The following is a 21760-nucleotide window of genomic DNA, read 5'->3' on the forward strand; positions in this document are numbered from 1 at the left end:
CGAAAATTCCTTAGGAACCACGCGACCCTTCAGCAAATATGCCGACGCAATTGACTCCTTCAACCATCTAGCTATAGTAGCTTTGGAAGCTGCCGCGCCCTTTCTTGCACCACCATGGAGAACGAACAAGCGATCCGACAGTCTATAGTGCCGAGTTCTGGAAATGTAACAGCGCAAGACTCTTCGCACATCTAACTTGGCCAGTCGCCGCTGCTCCGCATCCCCCGCAAAATCACCCAAAACTGGCAAGGAAATAACTTGATTCACATGAAACTCTGACACCACCTTGGGCACAAAGGACGGCACCGGGCGCAACGAAACCTTCTCCTTGGAAAAGGACAAAAAGGGTTCTCTACAAGACAAAGCCTGAAGTTCCGACACCCGCCGGGCTGAAGTAATAGCCACCAAGAACACAGTCTTTAGGGACAGATCCTTATCCGAAACCGAAACCAAGGGCTCAAACGGCGGTCTCACCAAAGCCTCCAGCACGAGATTCAAATCCCACGGAGGTACCATCCGCCACCGTGGCGGACGCAGTAACTTAACACCCTTCAAAAACCGCACCACATCCGGACTAGAAGCTAACGACTTCCCCTGGATCTTCCCACGTAAACACAACAAAGCTGCCACCTGCACCTTCAAAGAAGACAGGGCCAGACCCCTGTCCATACCATCCTGCAAAAACTCCAAGACATCTGTTACCGACGCTTGAAAGGGAAGAACTTGTCTACCTACACACCAATGCTCAAATACTCTCCAGACCCGGACATACGCCAACGAAGTGGACTGCCTACGCAAACTCAACATCGTATCGATAACTCTGGACGAAAAACCTTTCTTCCTTAACCTGTGCCTCTCAAGAGCCAGGCCGTAAGCGAGAACCGATCCGGATCCGGCATAACTATCGGTCCCTGACACAACACCCCTGCCTCTGACAACGGCAGAGGATCTGCTACTGCCAACCGAACCAGATCTCCGTACCACGGCCGACGCGGCCAATTCGGGGCTACCAAAATCACTTGACCGGGGTGCCGAGCAATGCGCTGAATCACTCGACCGACCAACGGCCATGGCGGAAACACATACAGCAACTCCTGCGGCCAAGGCATCAGGAGCGCGTCTATGCCCTCCGTTCGAGGATCCCTCCGCCGACTGAAAAACCTCTGAACCTGAGAATTGTGGGCTGTTGCCATGAGATCCATCACGGGAAGTCCCCAGACCGACACAATGCGATTGAACACTGCCCGCTGAAGCGCCCATTCTCCTGGGTCCAGAGAATGCCTGCTTAGGTAGTCTGCCTCCACGTTGTCCACTCCAGCCACATGTGCCGCGGAGAGCGCTAGAAGATGAACCTCCGCCCATTGACACAACAGCGCCGCCTCCTCCGCGACCGCCTGACTCTTTGTGCCCCCCTGACGGTTGACATAAGCCACGGCGGTGGCGTTGTCGCAGAACACCCGGACTGCCTTCCGCACCAGCAGACTCTGAAACGCCAGCAGCGCCAGCCGAATGGCCCGAGTTTCCAAACGATTGATGGACCACTGAGCTTCTACCTGAGACCAACGACCTTGAGCTACCTGACCGAGACAATGAGCTCCCCAGCCCTGAAGACTGGCGTCTGTGACGAGGACCACCCACTGTGGAGCCTCCAACGGCATTCCCTTGTCCAGATTTCCTGGGTTTAGCCACCACCGGAGACTGAGGCGTGGGCTTATCGGCAGCTGAAGACACACGTCCAACCCCTGCGACAGGGGTGACCACCGACTGAGAAGAGCTGACTGCAACTGCCGCATATGTGCCCGGGCCCACGGAACTACTTCTATGGTGGCCGCCATCAACCCCAGAACTTGCAGATACTCCCGGGCCGTCGGAGCCGCCTCCGACAGGAACAGACGAATCTGATCCTGCAACTTGCGAATCCGAGGGCCCGGCAGGAAGACTCGACCGTTCCTGGTGTTGAAAAGCACCCCCAGATATTCCAGCGACTGTGACGGCACCAGGTGACTCTTGGCGAAGTTCACTACCCAGCCCAGAGACTGAAGAAACTGCACCACCCGAGCAGTAGACACCTCGCTTTCCGACTGGGACTTGGCCCGAATCAACCAATCGTCCAGGTACGGGTGTACCAGAATACCCTGCTTCCGCAAGGCCGCCGCCACTACAACCATGATCTTGGAAAATGTTCGAGGGGCCGTTGCTAATCCGAAAGGCAGAGCACAAAACTGAAAATGCTTTCCTAAAACCGCAAAGCGCAGAAATCGCTGATGAGCGGCCCGAATGGGAATGTGCAGATAAGCCTCCGTCAAATCCAAAGACGTGAGAAACTCCCCTTCCTGCACCGCGACAATGACCGACCTCAATGTCTCCATGCGAAAAGAGGGGACTCTTAGAGCTGCATTGACCGCCTTCAGATCTAGGATAGGCCGAAAGGCGTCCTCCTTCTTTGGGACCACAAAATAAATTGAATAGCAGCCCAAGCGACGCTGAGCGGGGGGAACAGGGACCACCGCCCCCAGACTGATCAAACGAGCCAGAGTGTCCCGTACCACTTTTCGCTTGAGCCTCGAATGACAAGGAGACTCCAGAAACCTTTCGGGAGGCGAGCCGTCGAACTCCAGAGCGTATCCGTCTCGCACCACCTCGAGAACCCATTGATCCGCAGTGACTTGGACCCAGTCCTGGTAAAACAGACTCAGCCGAGCCCCTACCCGAACCAGAGCCTGGGCCCGCACACCTTCATTGCGAACTACGCCCCGACACCTGTCCTCCTGCGGGAAAATCACGCCCGCCGCGCCGATTGCCCCGAAAGGACTGAGTGCGCTGAAAGAACCGACCTCTAAAGGAGCCACTAGCCCTCCCGGGCCTATACCGGCGAGCCTCCTTAAACCGACCTCGGGAGGAAATACCCCTGGAAGCCCCCTTAGGACGAAAATCTGGAAGACGAGGGGCCTTGGCATCACTGAGTCCGCGCACCAACTTATCCAAATCCTCACCAAAAAGCATGGACCCCTTAAAAGGAAGCGAACAAAGCTTGGCTTTGGAAGCCGCATCTGCGACCCAACCTCGCAACCACAGTGCCCTACGTGCCCCCACCAGCATGGCCATATTCTTGGCCGAGGCACGGAGCAAATCATAAAGCGCATCCGACAAAAAGGACGATCCCATTTCCAATTTGGCTAATTCCTGTACCCCGGAGGTCCCAACCTCCACCGAATCATCAAGCAGCTTCTCGGCCCAGCGGAAACACGCCCGCGCAACCAGCCCCCCACAAACCGAGGCCTGCAGGGCCAGGGCTGACAAATAGAAACTCCGCTTGAGGAAGGCCTCAAGCCTCCTATCCTGGGGATCCCGGAGAGCAGTCCCCCCGTCCACCGGAATAGCCGTGGCTTTTGTAACTGCTGTCACCACCGCATCTACTGTGGGTGCCTTAAAGAAATCTCTATCTTCCTGTGGGAGCGGATACAATCTAGACATTGCTTTAGACACTTTACAGGGAGAATCCGGCGAATGCCACTCTTGAAAAACCATATCCCGGATGTCCTTATTCATGGGAAAAGACTTAGCCTGCCGCTGAATCCCCTTAACCAAGGGGTCCACCTGTCTAGCTTCCCCCAAAGACGCCTCCGGCTGCTCAAACTTAACGGTAGAAGAGACCTGCTCAATGAGCTCCGCAAGCTCCTCCCTGTGAAAAATCCGCACTACGGAGGGGTCCTCCCCAGGGACCACCAACTCCGGATCCTGAGAACCCTCAAATCCCTCAGGGTCCCCTACATCACTAAAAGCACCTTCGGAACCTACAGGAGAGAATCCCTCCTCTTCGTCCCACTCAAAACGAGGCCTCTTAGGCACTGCCGCACTAGGCCCCTCCCCTAAAGGTGTGGGTCCTGCTTTCCAAGCTTGATAGAGGGTCCATACAAAATCCGGAGGAAAACAAACGCCTCCTGTACCCTCAGGCACCCCCTTCTGTACCGATCCGGGAGCAGCAGGGCCAAAAACAGCTGATTCCGCGGGACGCGCGGAATCCAAAATGGCGGACGTTCCCGCCAAAACTAAATTCGCCGAAATCGTCCCTGCCGATGCTCCTGCCGCCCCCGACACCCCCGCACTCGCTGGGACTTCCGCACTCAATACCGGGGGTGCCGCCATCGGCGAGGCCTGCTTCGGGTCGCCGCACAACCGGCACTGACCCCCCCCAGAGCTTCTACTCCTCGGCGCGAGCACGCGCGACAGCGAAGGAGTTTGCCTGCCATGACCCCGAAGCTCCCAACACGCTGTGCAAAGCGGCGCCAAAAGAAATCTCTCACTCACCGCTTCCCCAGCACAGGCACTCGCACTGCTCTCACTCGCTACTAACAGTGAACGAACCTGCCGTCCGTTCCTATGAAGGAAAAGCTTCAGATAGCTCTTAAAGAGACATCACCCAAATTTTTGGCAGCTGAGGAGTGAGGGGCTCTCAAGGCTACAATATTAGAAAAGCAGCCGAGGCACAAAGCTGCCAGAGTCTCCAAAGAGAGCAACACAGGGGGAGGGACCTGAACACAGGTGTGACACCCCAGGGGGGAAAAACTGGGCCCCACCGGACCCAGGGCCCCGAAGCACTTAATTTTTTTTTTTTTTAAACCACGTACAGGGAATAGTCAGAACACATTAAATTTGGCAATCAGAGAATAAATCCCCTAACCGTATAATCCAGCTACCTCACCGGACTATTGAAGACTGCACAGGCTGTCCATCTACCTCTGCTGAGACTGAGAAAATACTGGCTAGTGGATGTACTGCACAGGTTATATATACAGTATTCAAAAGCTCAGTGTTTCTCAGTCTCCCTCTGCTGGTAGGAGGACATAACCCACGCGTCTTGACCGGTCTGGAGGGTCGTGGAGGAAAGGGGTATTGCTTTGACATCACTTCTCATGACCACTAAAAAGGGTGGGGATTAGGACAGGGTATGCAAATAAGATGAGGCAAGGAGTGTGGTTATGCAAAAAGGGCAGGGCTATAATGTCATATCTGGTAATGTCATTGAATGGGGCAGCACATTGCAAGGTTTGGGCGGTGTATGGGAATGTCCTCGCTTCTGACTGGCTGAGAACCTGGAATCGGGTGTGTAACCTGTCAAAATCAATTAGTTTGACAAATGCTGGTGAGATATACTACTACTCTTAACAGGTTAGGTAAGGGCCATCTGCACATACCAGCATATTTAATGCCAGTACTTGGATATGGCCCAATATTGAATATCCAGATTTATTTTTGGCAGTGGCAGTCAGTTTGCCGCCATCTGAATACTGCCCCTAACATTATTACATTTAGACCTTCCATACATTTGCCTGGATTTAGGACCCTAATTTAGGTACCTAGAGCAAATCAGTTCTAAGCTGCAAGCTTTGAATATCAGTCTCAAAAGAAATACATTCTGGTCTGATGTCCTCTATTGAATAACTTCTCCGAAAAGTATACCTGTGAACTCAGAACTGAAACGACCACATTAAGCTACTGATCTAAATCTAATCAAAAACATGTTACCTTTCAATGAACGAAACTGCTTCCTTCGTCATGAGTGAAGCTGCTCTTTCTACTTTAATTGGTTGTTCGGTAATGTCGTAGTTTCTCATCATTATACAGTTCCAGTACCGAATGAAGCCAAAGCTGGTGTACCAAGATATGAAAAACAAAAATCCAAATAGCGCCAAGGAAGTGATTACTTTCCAAGAGAATGAAAACAAGCCAGTGAGTTTTATGATGGCTACTGTAAGCACAGCAAGGGCAATCATTTGCGTATAAAACCATAATTGAGATCTGAGAGCTGCACTTTGTTCAGGAGGCTCTCCTAGCTGACAGTCATTGGCGAGGGTGAACGGCATTCCATAAAAGTAATCAAAGCCATGGTTTAAAGGATGGTGACAGTAGTCAGTGCGGGATTCACAATTTACACCCAGGTGCCATTTTCCTGTAAAAACATGAAAGATTAATAGAGTAACTTTACTTTATCACTTTAAGACTTTTTGTTTAAAGGCTTGTTGTCTTGGGTAAATCTCACCACCTTGCAAAGGTTCTGAATAAATTCAATTCAATTTGGTTTTTTTTTTTATACCACAAAAATCCCCTGGGTAGGATTCGGTGCAATTTACATCAGTTAGGCTAATTGGTTACATCAGTGTAGGAAGGGACATTTGAGTATGGGGAGAGTAAATGAGAGGTCATTGGAGAGGTGGAGCACAGAGGGTGTGTGTGTAGAACAAAGATAATAGATCAGGTAGCAGTCTTTGGGAATAGAAAGGTTTTTTATCTTCTTTCTGAAGCTCAGGTAATTGTTGTTGGAACATTGAAGGTAAGGAGGGAGATCCATAGGCGAATATCTAATACCAGGAAGAGCAAGTTAAAAGTCCTCTGAAATCTGGTACCTATGTGGGATTCGGATATTAGGAATCATTGATCCCTTAGTCTGTCCGAGCGAGCTAAGGTTAAGGAGGTTATACCAATCAGCAGGGTAGGGGTGAAGCCGTTTAGGATTTGGAACATTAAGCAGGCCGCTTTGAATTTAATTCATTCAGATATGAGGAGCCAGTGTAGTTTGGAAAGAAGTGGATTGGCGCTGTTGTATCTGTTCAGTTTGAATATCAGTCTGGCCGCTGTGCTCTGTATGATCTGGAGTCTCTATAGGTGTTGAGATTTGATGCCGGTGAATAGGATATTGCAGAAGTCCAGGTATAGTAAGATCAACATTTGAACTAACAGCGCAAATGATTTATGATTGAAAAAGGACCGAACTAGGCGTAGCTGTCTCATTTTGAACAATGTTTTATTCCATAGAAGGTTTATCTGGGAGGTGAATGATAGTGAGAAGGACACCTAGAACTATAGCTACGTAATGCATGATTCCACACTAGGAGTCACTGACCAAGAAAGGGATCTAGGTGTCATTGTTGATGATACATTGAAATCCTCTGTTCAGTGTGCGGCGGCAGCTAAGAAAGCAAATAGAATGTTAGGTATTATTAGAAAAGGAATGGAAAACAAAAATGAGAGTGTTATAATGCCTTTGTATTGCTCCATGGTGTGACCACAGCTCGAATATTGTGTGTAATTCTGGTCACCGCATCTCAAAAAAGATATAGTGGAATTAGAAAAGGTACAGAGAAGGGCGATGAAAATGATAAAGGGGATGGGACAACTTCCCTATGAGGAAAGGCTAAAACAGATAGGGCTCTTCAGCTTGGAGAAAAGACAGCTGAGGGGAGATATGATAGAAGTTTATAAAATGAGTGGAGTGGAACAGGTAGACGTGAATCACTTGTTTACTTTTTCCAAAAATACTAGAACTAGGGGACACGCAATGAAGCTACAAAGTAGTAAATTTAAAATAAATCGGAGAAAATATTTCTTCACTCAGTGTGTAATTAAACCCTAGAATTCACTGCCAGAAAATGTAGTAAAAGCAGTTAGCTTAAGGTTTGGATAGCTTCCTAAAAGAAAAGTCCATACACCATTATTAAAATGGACTTGGGGAAAATCCACTGCTTATTTCTAAGGTAAGCAGCATAAAATGTATTGTACTGTTTTGAGATCTTGCCAGGTACATGTAACCTGGATTGGCCACTGTTGGAAACAGGATGCTGGGCTACTACTACTACTATTTAGCATTTCTATAGCGCTACAAGGCATACGCAGCGCTGCACAAACATAGAAGAAAGACAGTCCCTGCTCAAAGAGCTTACAATCTAATAGACAAAAAATAAAAATAAATAAAGTAAGCAAATCAAATCAATTAATGTGAACGGGAAGGAAAAGAGGAGGGTAGGTGGAGGCGAGTGGTTACAAGTGGTTACGAGTCAAAAGCAATGTTAAAGAGGTGGGCTTTCAGTCTAGATTTAAAGGTGGCCAAGGATGGGGCAAGACGTAGGGGCTCAGGAAGTTTATTCCAGGCGTAGGGTGCAGCGAGACAGAAGGCGCGAAGTCTGGAGTTGGCAGTAGTGGAGAAGGGAACAGATAAGAAGGATTTATCCATGGAGCGGAGTGCACGGGAAGGGGTGTAGGGAAGGACAAGTGTGGAGAGATACTGGGGAGCAGCAGAGTGAATACATTTATAGGTTAGTAGAAGAAGTTTGAACAGGATGCGAAAACGGATAGGGAGCCAGTGAAGGGTCTTGAGGAGAGGGGTAGTATGAGTAAAGCGACCCTGGCGGAAGATGAGACGGGCAGCAGAGTTTTGAACCGACTGGAGAGGGGAGAGGTGACTAAGTGGGAGGCCAGCAAGAAGCAGATTGCAGTAGTCTAAACGAGAGGTGACAAGGGTGTGGATGAGGGTTTTGGTAGAGTGCTCGGAAAGAAAGGGGCAGATTTTACGGATGTTGTAAAGTCCCAGTATGGCAATACTTATGTACTTATCCCAACTAGATTATTGTAATATTATTTATATTGAGTGTTTAGCGACAACTCAAAAGAGGCTACAGACTTTCCAATACACCATAGCCAGATTAAAATGTGGGGCATGAAAGTTCAATAGGATGTCCCCATTACTATTGAAGATACATTGTCTCCTGATTGAACCATGTATTATTTTTAAACTTGGTACACTGGGCTCTAAACAATATTGTATGGTCAAACTCCACCCAGTTATTAACACAATCTAGAAGCCAATTGTGGTTACATTTTCCAACTCTAAAAGAACTGAAATATAAAAGAATTTCCATGATGACCTTCTCATATCAAGCAGCTAAGGAATGGAATAAACTTACCAAATCATATTAGAACAGTTGGACCATATGACTTTCCAAAAACAATTAAAAATTGTTTTTTAAGGGGGAATGAAGATTGTACTTCTAATTATTTTATTTTTGTTATTGATATGAATTCTTTTCATTCCATGATAACAGAATGTGTGGTGTTGATTTTATTGTACTTCCTAGTAATGTCTAGTTCTGGTTTTGTACTGTGCATTGAACTATCTGATGGTATTTGTGGTATATAAGAACTGTATTGTATTTTTTAAAAAGACCTTATAAACATAATGCCTACCCTCTAAACTTGTCTATTAAGGGAGTCACGTGATGTGCTAGAGGGAGCAGGACGCGAGGAGAGCTCTCTCTGAGGAATCTGGCCCCTTTGCAACTTCATTCTAACCCTGCAAAAGCGGAATAGCGGACCAAAACACCAGGGGGTTGCCCAAAGCGGTATGGACAAATTTGTGGATTCCACTTCTAAAGGAATGGCGAGTAGAATGAGCAAACGCGAGAAAGAAAAGACTCGGGTGGACGACGTACCGGCGGAAACAAAATGGCCGCCGGGTGGAAGCGCGGGATTCAACAAAGAACAACTCGCACAGCTGACAGCAGTAGTGGAAGCCGCCATAGAACCGAGGCTGGAAAAACTCTCGACGCAAATTGCAAACTTTACCGCTTCGCAGGCAGAGCTTACCCGGAGAACCGGAGAACTTGAACAACGCGTCTCAAATTTGGAAGACGCCACCGCGACAACACCGGCGGCAGTAAATAAGCTTAAAGAGTCGGTAGTCTCGCTCACTGCAAAAATAGATGAGCTCAAAAATAGGTCCAGACGGTCCAATCTACGGCTGATAGGCGTGCCGGAGTCGGTGGGAGACAGAACTCTTATCACGGAGCTGGAGGCCTGGCTAAAAAACGAGTTTGCCCTTTCTGATCATGCGGGGGCCCTGAGCCTAGAGAGAGCACACAGACTGGGACGCGCTCGAGAAGATCGCCAGACACCGAGGCCAGTGATAATCAAAGTTCATAATTATGTCCACAAAACAGAAATACTAAACGGATACCGTTTGAAACGGGAGGCCACAAAGCTTAAAGGTAATCCGGTACGAATATACCAGGACTATTCTGCTGCTTTGCAAGAGAGACGGAAGGTATTTACCCCGCTGTGTAGCAGATTACATACCTTGCAAATACCCTTCATGTTAATATACCCAGCCGTGTTAAAAATTAAACAGAATGGAGTCTGGAGATCGTTTGATTCAGAACAAGCGGCAAAAGACTTTGTGAGTAGCATTGAAAGTAACGGAGTCAGTGACAACACCGGCTGAATAGAAGAATTGGCGCAGCATGAATGACCACTGGTCTGGGACAAGAGCCGAAGTTCAGGTCCAGGAACAACTATGAGGAACAGTTTGCAGGGTAATAATCTTTTGGATATGGGGGTCAGAGAACCTCAACATTAAGGTGACTTTCACACTGTTGTTGTTGTTGTTGTTTGGGAGGGAGAGGGGGGAAAGGGGGAGGGAGGGGGACCTGGGTGGGGGGAGAGAAGGAAGGGGCAAGCAAAAGGGGGGGAGGGGATTCAAATTAGAAGAGAGAGTGGACGGAGTGAATGGAGAAAGCGAGATTTATGAGAGGTGGCAGTGGTCCCCAGTAGGGACGCAATATAGATCTCCCTGGGAGAGGGGCTGGGCTCCTGGGGAGCCAGACATTGATATTCTAAAGGCACTTATGAGAAGGAAGAGATATTAATCGTAATAAACTAAGGATTGTATCTTGGAACGTCTCTGGTATTACATCACCAGTGAAAAGGTACAAGATCCTCACACAACTTAAGAGGCAGGGAACACATATAGCATGTTTACAAGAAACAAAATTGACGGACACAGAACATGCAAAACTCAAACAGCAGTGGGTGGGTGATTGTTACTTCTCTTCATCAGGGAATAGGAAAAGTGGAGTAGTTGTCCTGGTTGGGAAGGGACTGCCATGTCACACAAAACTGATATATAAGGACACAGAGGGACGGATTGTTTTACTACATATTAACTACCAGGGGCAAAAATTTTACCTGTGCACAGTTTATGGCCCAAATAATTATAGCCCACACTTCTTTCAGTCTCTCATTGCGTTGGGAATGAAACACACTGATGCACCCTGGGTGTGGGCAGGTGATTTCAATCAAGTGCAGGACCCTACACTAGACAGACTCTCCACCCAGGCGACTCCAGGGGTGGGAAGGGGGAGAGGACTACCGATACTTTGCGATCAACTACATCTGACAGACGCATGGAGATCCCTACACCCCACCACCAAAGACTATACTCACCAATCCAAGGCCCACCAATCGTGGTCTAGGATAGATTACATCTTGATATCTACCTCGTGGTTCTTTAAAGTCCATATGGCAGCAATAGGCCCAATGGTGATATCGGATCACACTATGATCTGGATTGACTTGGAGCTCTCGGGGGGGATCCCAGGGGGTGGACGCTGGAAATTTCCCTCATACCTATACCAGGATTCCCAATTTAAAGAATATTTAATTAAGAAATGGCAATTTTATGTTGATACGAATTTAGACACTTGTGAATCACCAATAATATTCTGGGAGGCCTCTAAGGCAGTCATGAGGGGGTATGTGATAGCATATATGAGTGCTAGGAAGAAACGCCTAGCCTCGAGTATTCTGAGACTAGAAAGAGAATATGGATCAGCAAGGAGGAGATATTTATTACACCCAAACGAGTCCAATAGGGAGCTGATGTCTGCGGCCCAGGTAGCACTGAATTCCCTTATACATGCTCAGGCGTTGCAACAACTAATGGTTAGACGCTTGAACTTTCAGCGCTTTGGAAATAAGTCGGGTAAACTTTTAGCGAGAATAGCAAGAGCAAACATGCCAAGACACTTCATACCAGCAGTTGTGAATTATAAGGGTAAGAGAGTAACTCAGCCGCAGGAGATTGCACAAACATTCCATACTTACTTCACGGACATATTTGCTGCACAGGAGCGATTTCAGGGCCCACTAACACGAGACTATTTGGAGGATGCCAGAATGCCTAAATTAACGGAGGGGGCACAACGGGCGTTGACAGCTCCAATAAGAGCGCAGGAGGTTTGTAGAGTCCTGAGATCGCTGTGTCTGGGTTCCGCACCGGGGGCAGATGGGCTCTCTAATGAATACTATCGGTTGTTGACGCAGGAAGTGACTGGGCCCCTGGTGGAATACTTTGATGCGGTAGTGGACCGGGGGTTTTTCTCGCCTGGAGAGAATACTGCCTTAATAACACTAATCCCGAAGCCAGATAAACCACAGGACCAGGTTGAGGCATATCGACCCATATCACTACTAAATGTAGACATTAAAGTACTGTCTCGGGTGCTGGCAGACAGGCTGATGATATATATACCTAACCTTATTGGAGAACACCAAGTAGGGTTTGTGAGAGGGAGACAGGCCACACAACATGTACGCAGGGTGCTACTAGCAGAGGCATATGGGCAGAACACGGGAGACCCACTATTATTGGTAAGTCTAGATGCCGCTAAGGCCTTTGATAAGGTAAACTGGGATTATTTGTTTGAGGTGCTAGAATACATCGGGTTGGGGGGCTGGTACCTAGAGGCGGTGAAAGCATTGTATAAGGATACCCAGGCAGAGATATTAATAAACGGAACTAGATCTGCCTCCCTTCGACTGGAGCGAGGGGTTCGACAGGGCTGCCCGATGTCACCATTATTGTTTTTAATATATCTCGAACCTCTACTCCGTACTATTCTGTTAGACCAAGAGATACAGGGGGTAACCCTATATAGGGAAAATATTAAAATACTAGCCTTTGCAGACGATATGTTTCTTACTCTCACTCACCCAAGAGCATCAGTAGAGAGACTGTTGGAGGTGATAGATGAGTTCAGCTTCTTCTCTGGGTTACAACTCAACCTGCAAAAATCACTAGCACTGCCAATACCAACGACGCTGAGCTCAGAGTGGGAGGGACATTTTCCATTTCAATGGGCTACAGAACGCTTAAAATATTTAGGGATTATTATCACGGCAGACATAGCCAATGTATACCGAGAAAACATAGACCCATTGAGGAGACGTACACAAGAGCTCTTACAGGGGTGGCAGGGGCTACCATTGTCTTTACAAGGTAGAATTGCATTATACAATATGTTCATATTCCCCAAATGGACATATGTATTTCAAATGATCCCTGCAGTGTTGGGGTACAAAGAGGAGAGGTGGCTCCTCAAAGCATTGAAAAGGTTCTTGTGGCAGGGTAAGAGAGCACGTATAGGGCTTAAACAATTAATGAAAACACACAAGAAGGGAGGTTTGGGGTTGTTGGACCTAAAACTGTTCACGATAGCTAGTAGTGCTAGATATCTGTCAGATTGGTTCCGCACAAAAGAGTTTTACTCATGTACGGGGGTGGAAACAACATTAATGGCTCCCTTAAATTTTGCATACTGGCTACACGCTCCGTCGGTTGAATTGCCCACGGTGGGAGCGTATGGTCACATAATCAACCCCCTGCGGAAAGTGTGGCGCTGGATGTGTAAAGCCTTTACATGGAATAGTGCGGCCTCACCCCTGCTTCCCTTGAGGGGTAATCTGGCCTTCCCCGAGGGGGGAACATCTAAGCTGTTTCAGAGATGGACCGCCCGGGGAATACAATATCTATTCCAGGTAGTCACAGAAAGGGGGACCCCTAAAACCTTTCAAAGTATGTGTGATGAGTTTGGGTTAGATCAGGGGGACTACTTTGCTTACCTACAGATTAATCACTATTTAAAGACCCTACCGGGCCAGGGCCTGACTCAGGATATATGGGACACTATGAATGACTTTTTGGGTCTGGAGGCGCAGTTGAAAATACCTTTGAAATACTTTCACCGTACCCTGCGGGATTTGCAGGAAGCAAACGACTGTACTAAAGTGTCAACCCTCTGGCAAACAGAACTACAGTGGAAGATAGATCCGGGACAGTTGGCAATTTGCCTATCTACAGTACATAAAGTAACAGAGAATGCAATCTGGAGAGAAATGCAATACAAATTTGTTATGCGAATGTATATATCGCCTCACCGAGCCTATAGAGCAACTTTGAAACAGACTGATGATTGCCAAAAATGCGGGAGAGTCGGGGCCACCTTGGGACACATGTTTTGGGCCTGCCCCCTGGTGAAACAGTTTTGGACAGAGCTGGGACTTAAAATTTCGCAGATGTGGAAAGTCCGGTGGCGCCCCTCTCCGGGTCAACTGTTTGATAAGTTCATTGTGCAAGGACAATCGCCTGAAGGCTTAAGGGCGTTCTTGAAGCGTACTGTCTTAATGGGAAAGCGAACAATTTTACAACTATGGCTGCAAAAAGAGGGGCCGAGTGTTTCACAGTGGAGAGGAACCATGATGCAATGTTGTATGCTGGAAAAAAGAGGAGTTGGAGACCTTGCCTCAAGAAGGGGAGACAGTTTTTGCAAGATCTGGGCTCCATATTGGGACACCCTGACACCAGTTGCAAGAAGCAGACTTTTAAACTGTTAAAAACTGAGTCCACCAGCCGAACAATAGAAAGCTCCTAAGAATGGGAGGGAGGGAGGGGAGGACTGGGGGGGGGGGGGGGTGGGAGGGGGGGGGAAAAGAGGGGAAAAACGTTAGCAACAGATGTGAATGTTTTGAGTGTACAGATGGTGCCAATCACAAAATGTTATTATTGTGTTGGAATGTTTATTATTGTTGCAATAAACAAGATTAATTAAAAAAAAAAAAAAACTTGTCTATTAAGTCAAAATCTCAGCAATACATTAGGGTCATTAAAGAATGGTCTCTATGCTGAAAATGTTTAAAAACAATTATTGCTATATATGCAGGGCCGCCGAGAGACTGGGCCGGGCGGTTGTGTCGGATGGGGGCGGGGCACGGGGGGAGGCCTGGGGGGAGGTGCTCTTCTGCCTGCAGTGCTGCTTTCACAGGGGTGAGACTGTGATTTCAATGCAGGGGCAGATGGTTGACGATGGAGGGTGGAATTGTGCCCCCCTCCTCTTGGTGGCTATGTATATATGTCCTTGGTATGAGAAGAACTCTTAAGTCAGGGTAAGCTTAAATAGTGTTCAAATTAAAGAAGTATAGAGGGAGGTATGCAAGTGAGACTGAGAAGTGATAAAAATAAATAGTAGTGATTGTTTTAAATCTGTAAATGTTCTGGTTGGTTGAAAGTTTGTTCTAAACATGTACATTGAGAGACGGGCATGCCTACAGGGAAGTATGCATAATTATCAGGTGACCTGGGGACAGCTACAGCTAAAAGCTATTTGATTGACTGATGGCTCAAGCAGTAGGTCCAAAGAAGAAGTTTAGCTGACACAGTGTTGAAAGAGCTGGTGAGTGAAATTCTGATTGATTTATTTATTTATTTTTTATAAAACAGGAGTGTGCATAGGTGCTAAGAAATACTAATTCCCGAATAAAATACTCTCCTTGGATAGGAAGGGTTTCTGATTTGTGAAAACACATTTTACTTTAATGAACTTGCTAAAGTTTAGAGTGAGAGACTTATCAGTGAGGGAAAAATATATAACAAGGTTACCACACGTCCGGTTTTACTCGGACATGTCTTCTTTTTGAGGACACGGCCGGGCATCCGAGCAGGTTTTGACAGTCTGCCTGCTTGTCCAGATTTGCGGATGAACGGGCAGGCAGACCTCAGGTTGTCCTATCCTTCCCTCCTGCAAACTGTCTTCTCCTGGCGCCGCTTCAAAATGGCTGCCAAGAGTTCACACGGCGGCCTCGGAAGACTTCCGTTGCCAGAGAATGTGGTAAAGGCGGTTAAGCTTAGCAGAGTTTTAAAAAGGTTTGGATGGCTTCCTAAAGGAAAAGTCCGTAGACCGTTATTAAATTGGACTTGGGGAAAATCCACTATTTCTGGGATAAGCAGCATAACATGTTTTTTTTACTTTTTTGGGATATTGCCAGGTATTTGTGCCCTGGATTGCCCACTGTTGGAAACATGATGCTGGGCTTGATGGACCTTTGGTAGTGTTTGGTAGTGTTCCAGTGTGGCAGTACTTATGTGTTCTTTTTCCTTAGGGCAAACATTGTAACACTATATACAGTGGCGTACCAAGGGCGGGGTGGTGGGGGCGGTCCGCCCCGTGTGTCAGCAGGTGTGTGGGGGGGTGCTCCTCTGGTGCCGCAGTCCCCACCTGCCCACCAACTCCGTCGACAGATGACCCTCTTCTCCTGCCACCTGGCCAGCACCCAGCCTTAAAAAAAAATTGTGAAGCGTCTCGCATCTGCTCTGCTGTAAAAGAAGCAAATCACCTCGTCGCGTCAGCCCTTCTCTCACTGTGTCCCGCCCTCGCAGAAATAGGAAGTTATATCAAAGGACAGGACACAGTGATGGAAGGGCCAACGTGATGAGGCGGTTTGCTTCTTTTACAGCAGAGCAGACGCTTCACAGATTTTTTTTTAAGGCTGGGTGCCGGCCGGGTGGCAGGAGAAGAGGGTCATCTGTTGACGTAGCTGGTAGGCAGGTGGGGACTGGGTCGGGGAGAGGGGGCTCAGGTGGGGACTGGGTCAGGGAGGGGGGCTCAGATGAGAGAAGGGGACTGGGACTGGGTGGGGAGCTCAGATGGGGACTGGGTCTGGGGGGGCTCAGATGGGAGAAGGGGGCTGGGTCTGGGAGGGGAAGCTCAGATGGGAGAAGGGGGCTGAAGCTGGAACTGGGGTCTGAGAAGGGGACAGGAGGGAGAATGGGGCCATGCCTGGGGCAGGTGGGAGAATGGGTCCGGGGCTGAAAAGGGGGGCTCTAATGCAAGGCATGTGGATGAAGGGGACTGGAACTGGGGGCTGAAAAGGAGGGTAGGTGGGATAAGGGGGCTAGTACTGGAACTGTGGGGGCTGAAAAGGGGCAGGGGCTGAAACTGTGGGGACTGGGTTCTGAAAAGGGGACAGGGAGAAGTGGCTGGGACTGAAGCTCGGGACTGGTGGGAGAAAAGGGCTGGGGCTGAAACTGGGGACTGGTGTGATAGTGGGGCTGAAACTAGGGGCCGAAAAGAAGGGGCAGAGAGAGAAAGAGGGAACAGATTCTAGATGGAAAGGGGAGCGAGAGGGAGGGCAGACCCTGGATGGAAGGGGGAGGAAGGGCAAATGGTGGATTGAAGGGGCAGAGAGAAAGGGCAGACAGTGCATGGAAGGGATAGAAAGGGCAGACAGTGGATGGAAGTGGGGAGAGAGAGGGCAGATGGGCAGATGGTGGATGGAAGGGGCAGAGATAGAGGACAGATTTGGATGTAAGGGAGAGAGAGGGCAGACAATGGATGGAAGGGGCAGGGAGAGAAGGCAGACATTGGATGGAGGGGACAGCAGAGAGAGAGCGAAGACAGATGCTGGATGGAAGGAAGACAGTGAAAAGAAGATGAGGAAAGCAGAAACCAGAGACAACAAACTGTAAATAAAATATATATTTTTTATTTTTTTTGCTTTAGGATAAAGTATTGTAGATGTGTTAAATGTTTATAATAGAACATGTAAATAAGGTAATCTTTATATTGGACTAATTTTAATACATTTTGACTAACTTTCGGAGACCAAAACCCCCTTCCTCAGGTCAGGATAGGATACTGTAACAGCACTATACTGTACTGACCCGAGGACGGAAGTTTTGGCCTCTGAAAGCTAAATGTATTAGTCCAATAAAATGGTATTACTTTCTTTATTTGTTTTATTTCTATTTGTTAATTTGTAAAGTGGTGATTGGTATTTGTTAGTTTTTTCAAATTTACATCTGCTGTCTTTATATTTTGCACAGTACTAGGGGACAGTTTCTGTTTCTGTGGTGTTGCATTGTATGCAGAGTCTGGCATCTTGGGGGTTCAGTTTAATTTTTGTCTAAATAGAAAGTTTATGATTACTTATTCTATAGTGGATTAGGGTGTATCTGTGTTTGTGAAAAAGACATGGCTTTTAGCTGGCATTGACTGTGCAGGATCGACGATCTGTTCTATTCTGTCTGGTTTCGTTTTACAATAGGTGAATTGATGTTCTAGTGCTTACTGTAGTGTTTAAGATTCTTTCCTTTTCCTTGTGTGACTTGTAGAAATTACTGCTTATGGTATGCAAGAATTGCCCTATAGGTCCTGAGTGTTTTGTATTCTCGGTATGCCTAGTACTGGATTTTGGAGGGGGGTGTTAAAAATGACCAGCCCCGGGTGTCAAATACCCTAGGTATGCCTATATATAATCCTCACATACTGAAATGTGAAGATTTAGTTGTTTCCTTCTGGATTTAAGTCTGTTCTGACCCTGTTGAAATCTGTGAAACTGTGAGAGAGGGAGCAATGTTGGACCTGAAGATCGAGGGGAGCAATGCGGGACCCAGCCTTGACATACATGGGTCACAGCATCTTTGGTCTTTTTTAATCCTAAAAGTGCCCTCGACTTATACATGAGTATATATGGTAAGCCTCATAATTACTATTATGGTGCATAGGAACACAAGAAGCCCCATACCTATAAGTCCAGTGGTGTAACCTTGTTGCTGTAGGACCTTGGCAAATGTTGTTTCATTCGGTGGGAGTCCCCCTGGTCCACCAAGCCAATAAAGAACACGAATAGATTTTATAGCATCCATACCTAAATGTGTAACAAAAAGATGAGGCATTTTCTTATTGTATAGTAAAAAGATAAAAGCAATTTTATTCCTAATTGCTACTGTTTGATTCAAGGAGACAACAGAAATGCATTAGAAATATACATTTGGTTCAATATTTAAATCTCCACAGAATATTTATAAAATTTGGCTGCAGTGTTTGAATATTTTCCCCCTAATTCTATAAAAGTCACCAAAATTTGTGGGCACAATTTAATTGAATGAGCCAATTCGTGCCAATAATTGGCTTTTTAACAAGCAATTACTGGTGCTAATTGAAATCAATATGTACGCGTGTAAATTTGGGCATCTGATCTGTGCCTCAATTTTATGTACGTCCCAGAAAAGGGGGCACAGACATGGGAGGGTCATTGGTGTTTCGGGGCAGAGCGTGGGTGTGGATTTGAGTTATGCGTGCAATTATAGAATAAGGAGGTTCCACGCGTAAATTTAGGTGGGGGCATTTGTACTGCATTTTCGTTGGTGCAAATGAACATGCCTAAATTTACGCATGACCCCTGTGATTAAGCGCTATTCTGTAAATTCTGCCAAATATTAAGCCCGGTTTATAGAACAGTGTTTAAGCAGGTCTTTTTTCCACATCGATATTTTAGGGGCGTTTTATAGAATTCAACACTTTATGTATATTCGGTGTCACCATCTGTAAAAGCGGCGCCAATGAATATGTGTATACAGTTGCAATATTCAGTCACTATCCATATACCAAAGTAGTTCAGTTTAGGACAGCCTTCTAGTTACAAAATTGCTGATGCTCATGCTCCACCTGCTCTCTGCCCCAGCAGTATCCGGACACTGCCAAGATGGTCTAAGATTTTTCAGCAGTACTATCCAGAGAGTGCTGTGAAAATGCACAGATAAGGAGTTTAGGGCCAGATTCAGTAGATGGCACTCTATTTGGGGGAGAGAGACATCACCAAGGTGGAGGATAAAAACACCACTATGACAAATCACAAGTGGAAGCAAAGGAGTAAGGTATCAGATTGCACTTACTGAATGCAAGAAGACATGGAATCCAAATCCTTAAAAGATTTTTTTTTTTAAATAGAGGACTCCTCTAAGACCCCACACAGTGTCAAATATCGGTGAGGCTGCCTGCGTCAGGAGTCTGAAGAGTGTAGCATCCTTGTGTAGCTAAAGTGGAACCAAAAAAAAAAAATGGCTAGAAAAAGGCACCTGTGAAAGGAAGACTTCCAAACAACAATGCAACATAGCATATGACAACTTCTCTATCGGGATAAATGAAAATGACAAGAGAAGTTGTCATATGCTATTTTGTATTGTTGTTTGGAGGTCTTCCTTTCACAGGAGCCTTTTTCTGTTTAGATACACCAAGAAGCTACACTATCAGACTCCTGACGCAGGCGGCCGCACCAAAACACGGCGTCATGTTTTAATAAACTTTTAACAATTTGGACTCCACGTCTTCTTGCCTTTGGTTGGAAGCGTCATCTGATACCCTACTCCTTTGATACTCTATTTGGGTGCCAAGAAAAATCAGCGCTCAGTTGAACGTCTTTTATCGTTTACTGCACAGCACTGATTCTTGCACCCACACGTGCACGCCAGGACTTACACCTGCCCCCCAAATTCCTTAACACTACATTTAATATTTTGGAATGCCCGACTCGCCCATGTCACTCCAATGGCCATGCCCCCTTCTGGGTTGAACGCAAGAGGATTTAGGCGCAGTTCTCTATAGAATCACACCTAGGCAGATGCTTGCACAACTCCAAATGAATACAATTAACGTCAATAGCGCCTTGGAAGCAACTGATTATTTGGCATTAATAGCTCATTAACTGAGTTGCGCGTGCAACTCAGGATCGTAGCTTTGGGTGCTCTTTACAGAATCTGGGAGTTAAAGGGCAATTCCATAACCTGGGCACCCACCTTTATGCATGCATTACATATGTAAAAGTTTACAACAATGTATATTAACACATATGTGCGCACATATGAGCATAAATGCATAAATTCTACCTAAGCAGTGCTTTGCAAATATCTGCATAACTTACACAGTGTATATTTACAAGGTGGGCATAGATGGGGCAGAGCATAGGTAGGGCTCCCACTTAACACATATTTTACAGGATAAGCTGAGCGGAGGTCCTCCACCTATAGTCTGCCAGTGGAGGGCGCTGTTTCACAATCACATTTTCAATAGTCAGAGACAGGCAAGCTCTGGAGGACTCCAGGGAACCTGCCTTTCCCTAGTAATTGTAAACACAATATTGAAGCGTTCTCCCCCCCCCCCCCCCCCCCCTCTACTAGCAGCAGTACAGTAGGAGGACTCCCTCTCAGCTTCGAAGGAACAGTGACTAAGCCACACACATTGCTGCCGCAAATAGGTGCTTGAACTTACACCAGCTCTATGGCTGGTGCCTATAGGTTCCTTTATAGAATAGGCTCCTACCACACACCCAGTTACAGAATTGCTCCTTTGTGGCCACTGCTAAATGTATGAACCCTTTTGACTATTGTGCCAATACGGGGGGAGTTCTATAAATGGCACCTAAAAATTAGCACCAAAAAAACCCACAATTAGCACTATTATATGAACCTCACCTACAGTTAGGCGCAGTTTACAGAATATGCATAGCACCCATCCCCATGACTAAAATTTTGGTGCAGTCATTTAGACCAACTAAAACCTGGTGTCAAAGCACACGTCTAACAGGCACGAATTGGGCATATTCCATAACACTACACCTAATTTTTAGAAACGCCCACGGACCGCCCATGCCCCTCCCAGGGCCACGCCCCCTTTTGAGATCTGTGTGGGAGAATTTACACGCATCACTTTATAGAATACGTTTAGGAAGTTGGGTGCATAAATTCTAATTAGCGTCAATGAGTGATGATGATTGCTTGTTGGTGGCCAATTATCGACGCCGAATGGCTTGTTAACCAATTAAGTTGCACACAAAATTGATCGTGCGGTCAAATTTGCACACGCAACTTCAGTCGCACTATATAGAATCTGAGGGTTAATGCTTTACTACCTTTGTGTAACTGGTATCTTCTTGCGGAAATCCAGGTGGCAAACTGAAATCATTGTCCTCACTTAACAAAACTAGTAAAGTAAGTACTAGTAGTGAAAATTCAAAAGTACATCTTAGTGATGCTAACTAGGGATGGGGTGTCATTTGCAACACGACATTAACAAAATAAAAATAAGCAGAAAACAACATTTGGAGTTTTTTTTTTCATTTGCTGATAATAGTACGCACCATTTGCAAAAAGGGTGCACTCGTAACAATGCTCCTATCAAATCAAAGTAATTCTTATTGACTGCTATCTCCCCTTTCAGGGTTCAATGCAGTGTACACTAGTTCAGTCATTAGAAATATAAAA

The 21760-nt window shown here is 46.7% G+C and overlaps 1 protein-coding gene across 4 annotated transcripts in view; it reads right to left on the bottom strand.

The window, feature by feature from the left end:
• LOC115469447 (arylsulfatase D-like) overlaps positions 1–21760 on the bottom strand; it is a 217049-nt gene that overhangs the window by 44124 nt on the left and 151165 nt on the right. For all 4 annotated transcript variants that reach the window (XM_030202112.1, XM_030202114.1, XM_030202115.1 and 1 more), the window contains 2 exons: positions 18247–18369; positions 5527–5950 (listed from right to left, as the gene is read on the bottom strand). In XM_030202112.1, the coding sequence (XP_030057972.1) occupies positions 5527–5950; positions 18247–18369 (547 nt within the window). The remainder of the gene's footprint in view (positions 1–5526; positions 5951–18246; positions 18370–21760) is intronic.

Source organism: Microcaecilia unicolor, chromosome 4, assembly GCF_901765095.1.
Source record: "Microcaecilia unicolor chromosome 4, aMicUni1.1, whole genome shotgun sequence".
Lineage (NCBI taxonomy): Eukaryota > Metazoa > Chordata > Amphibia > Gymnophiona > Siphonopidae > Microcaecilia > Microcaecilia unicolor.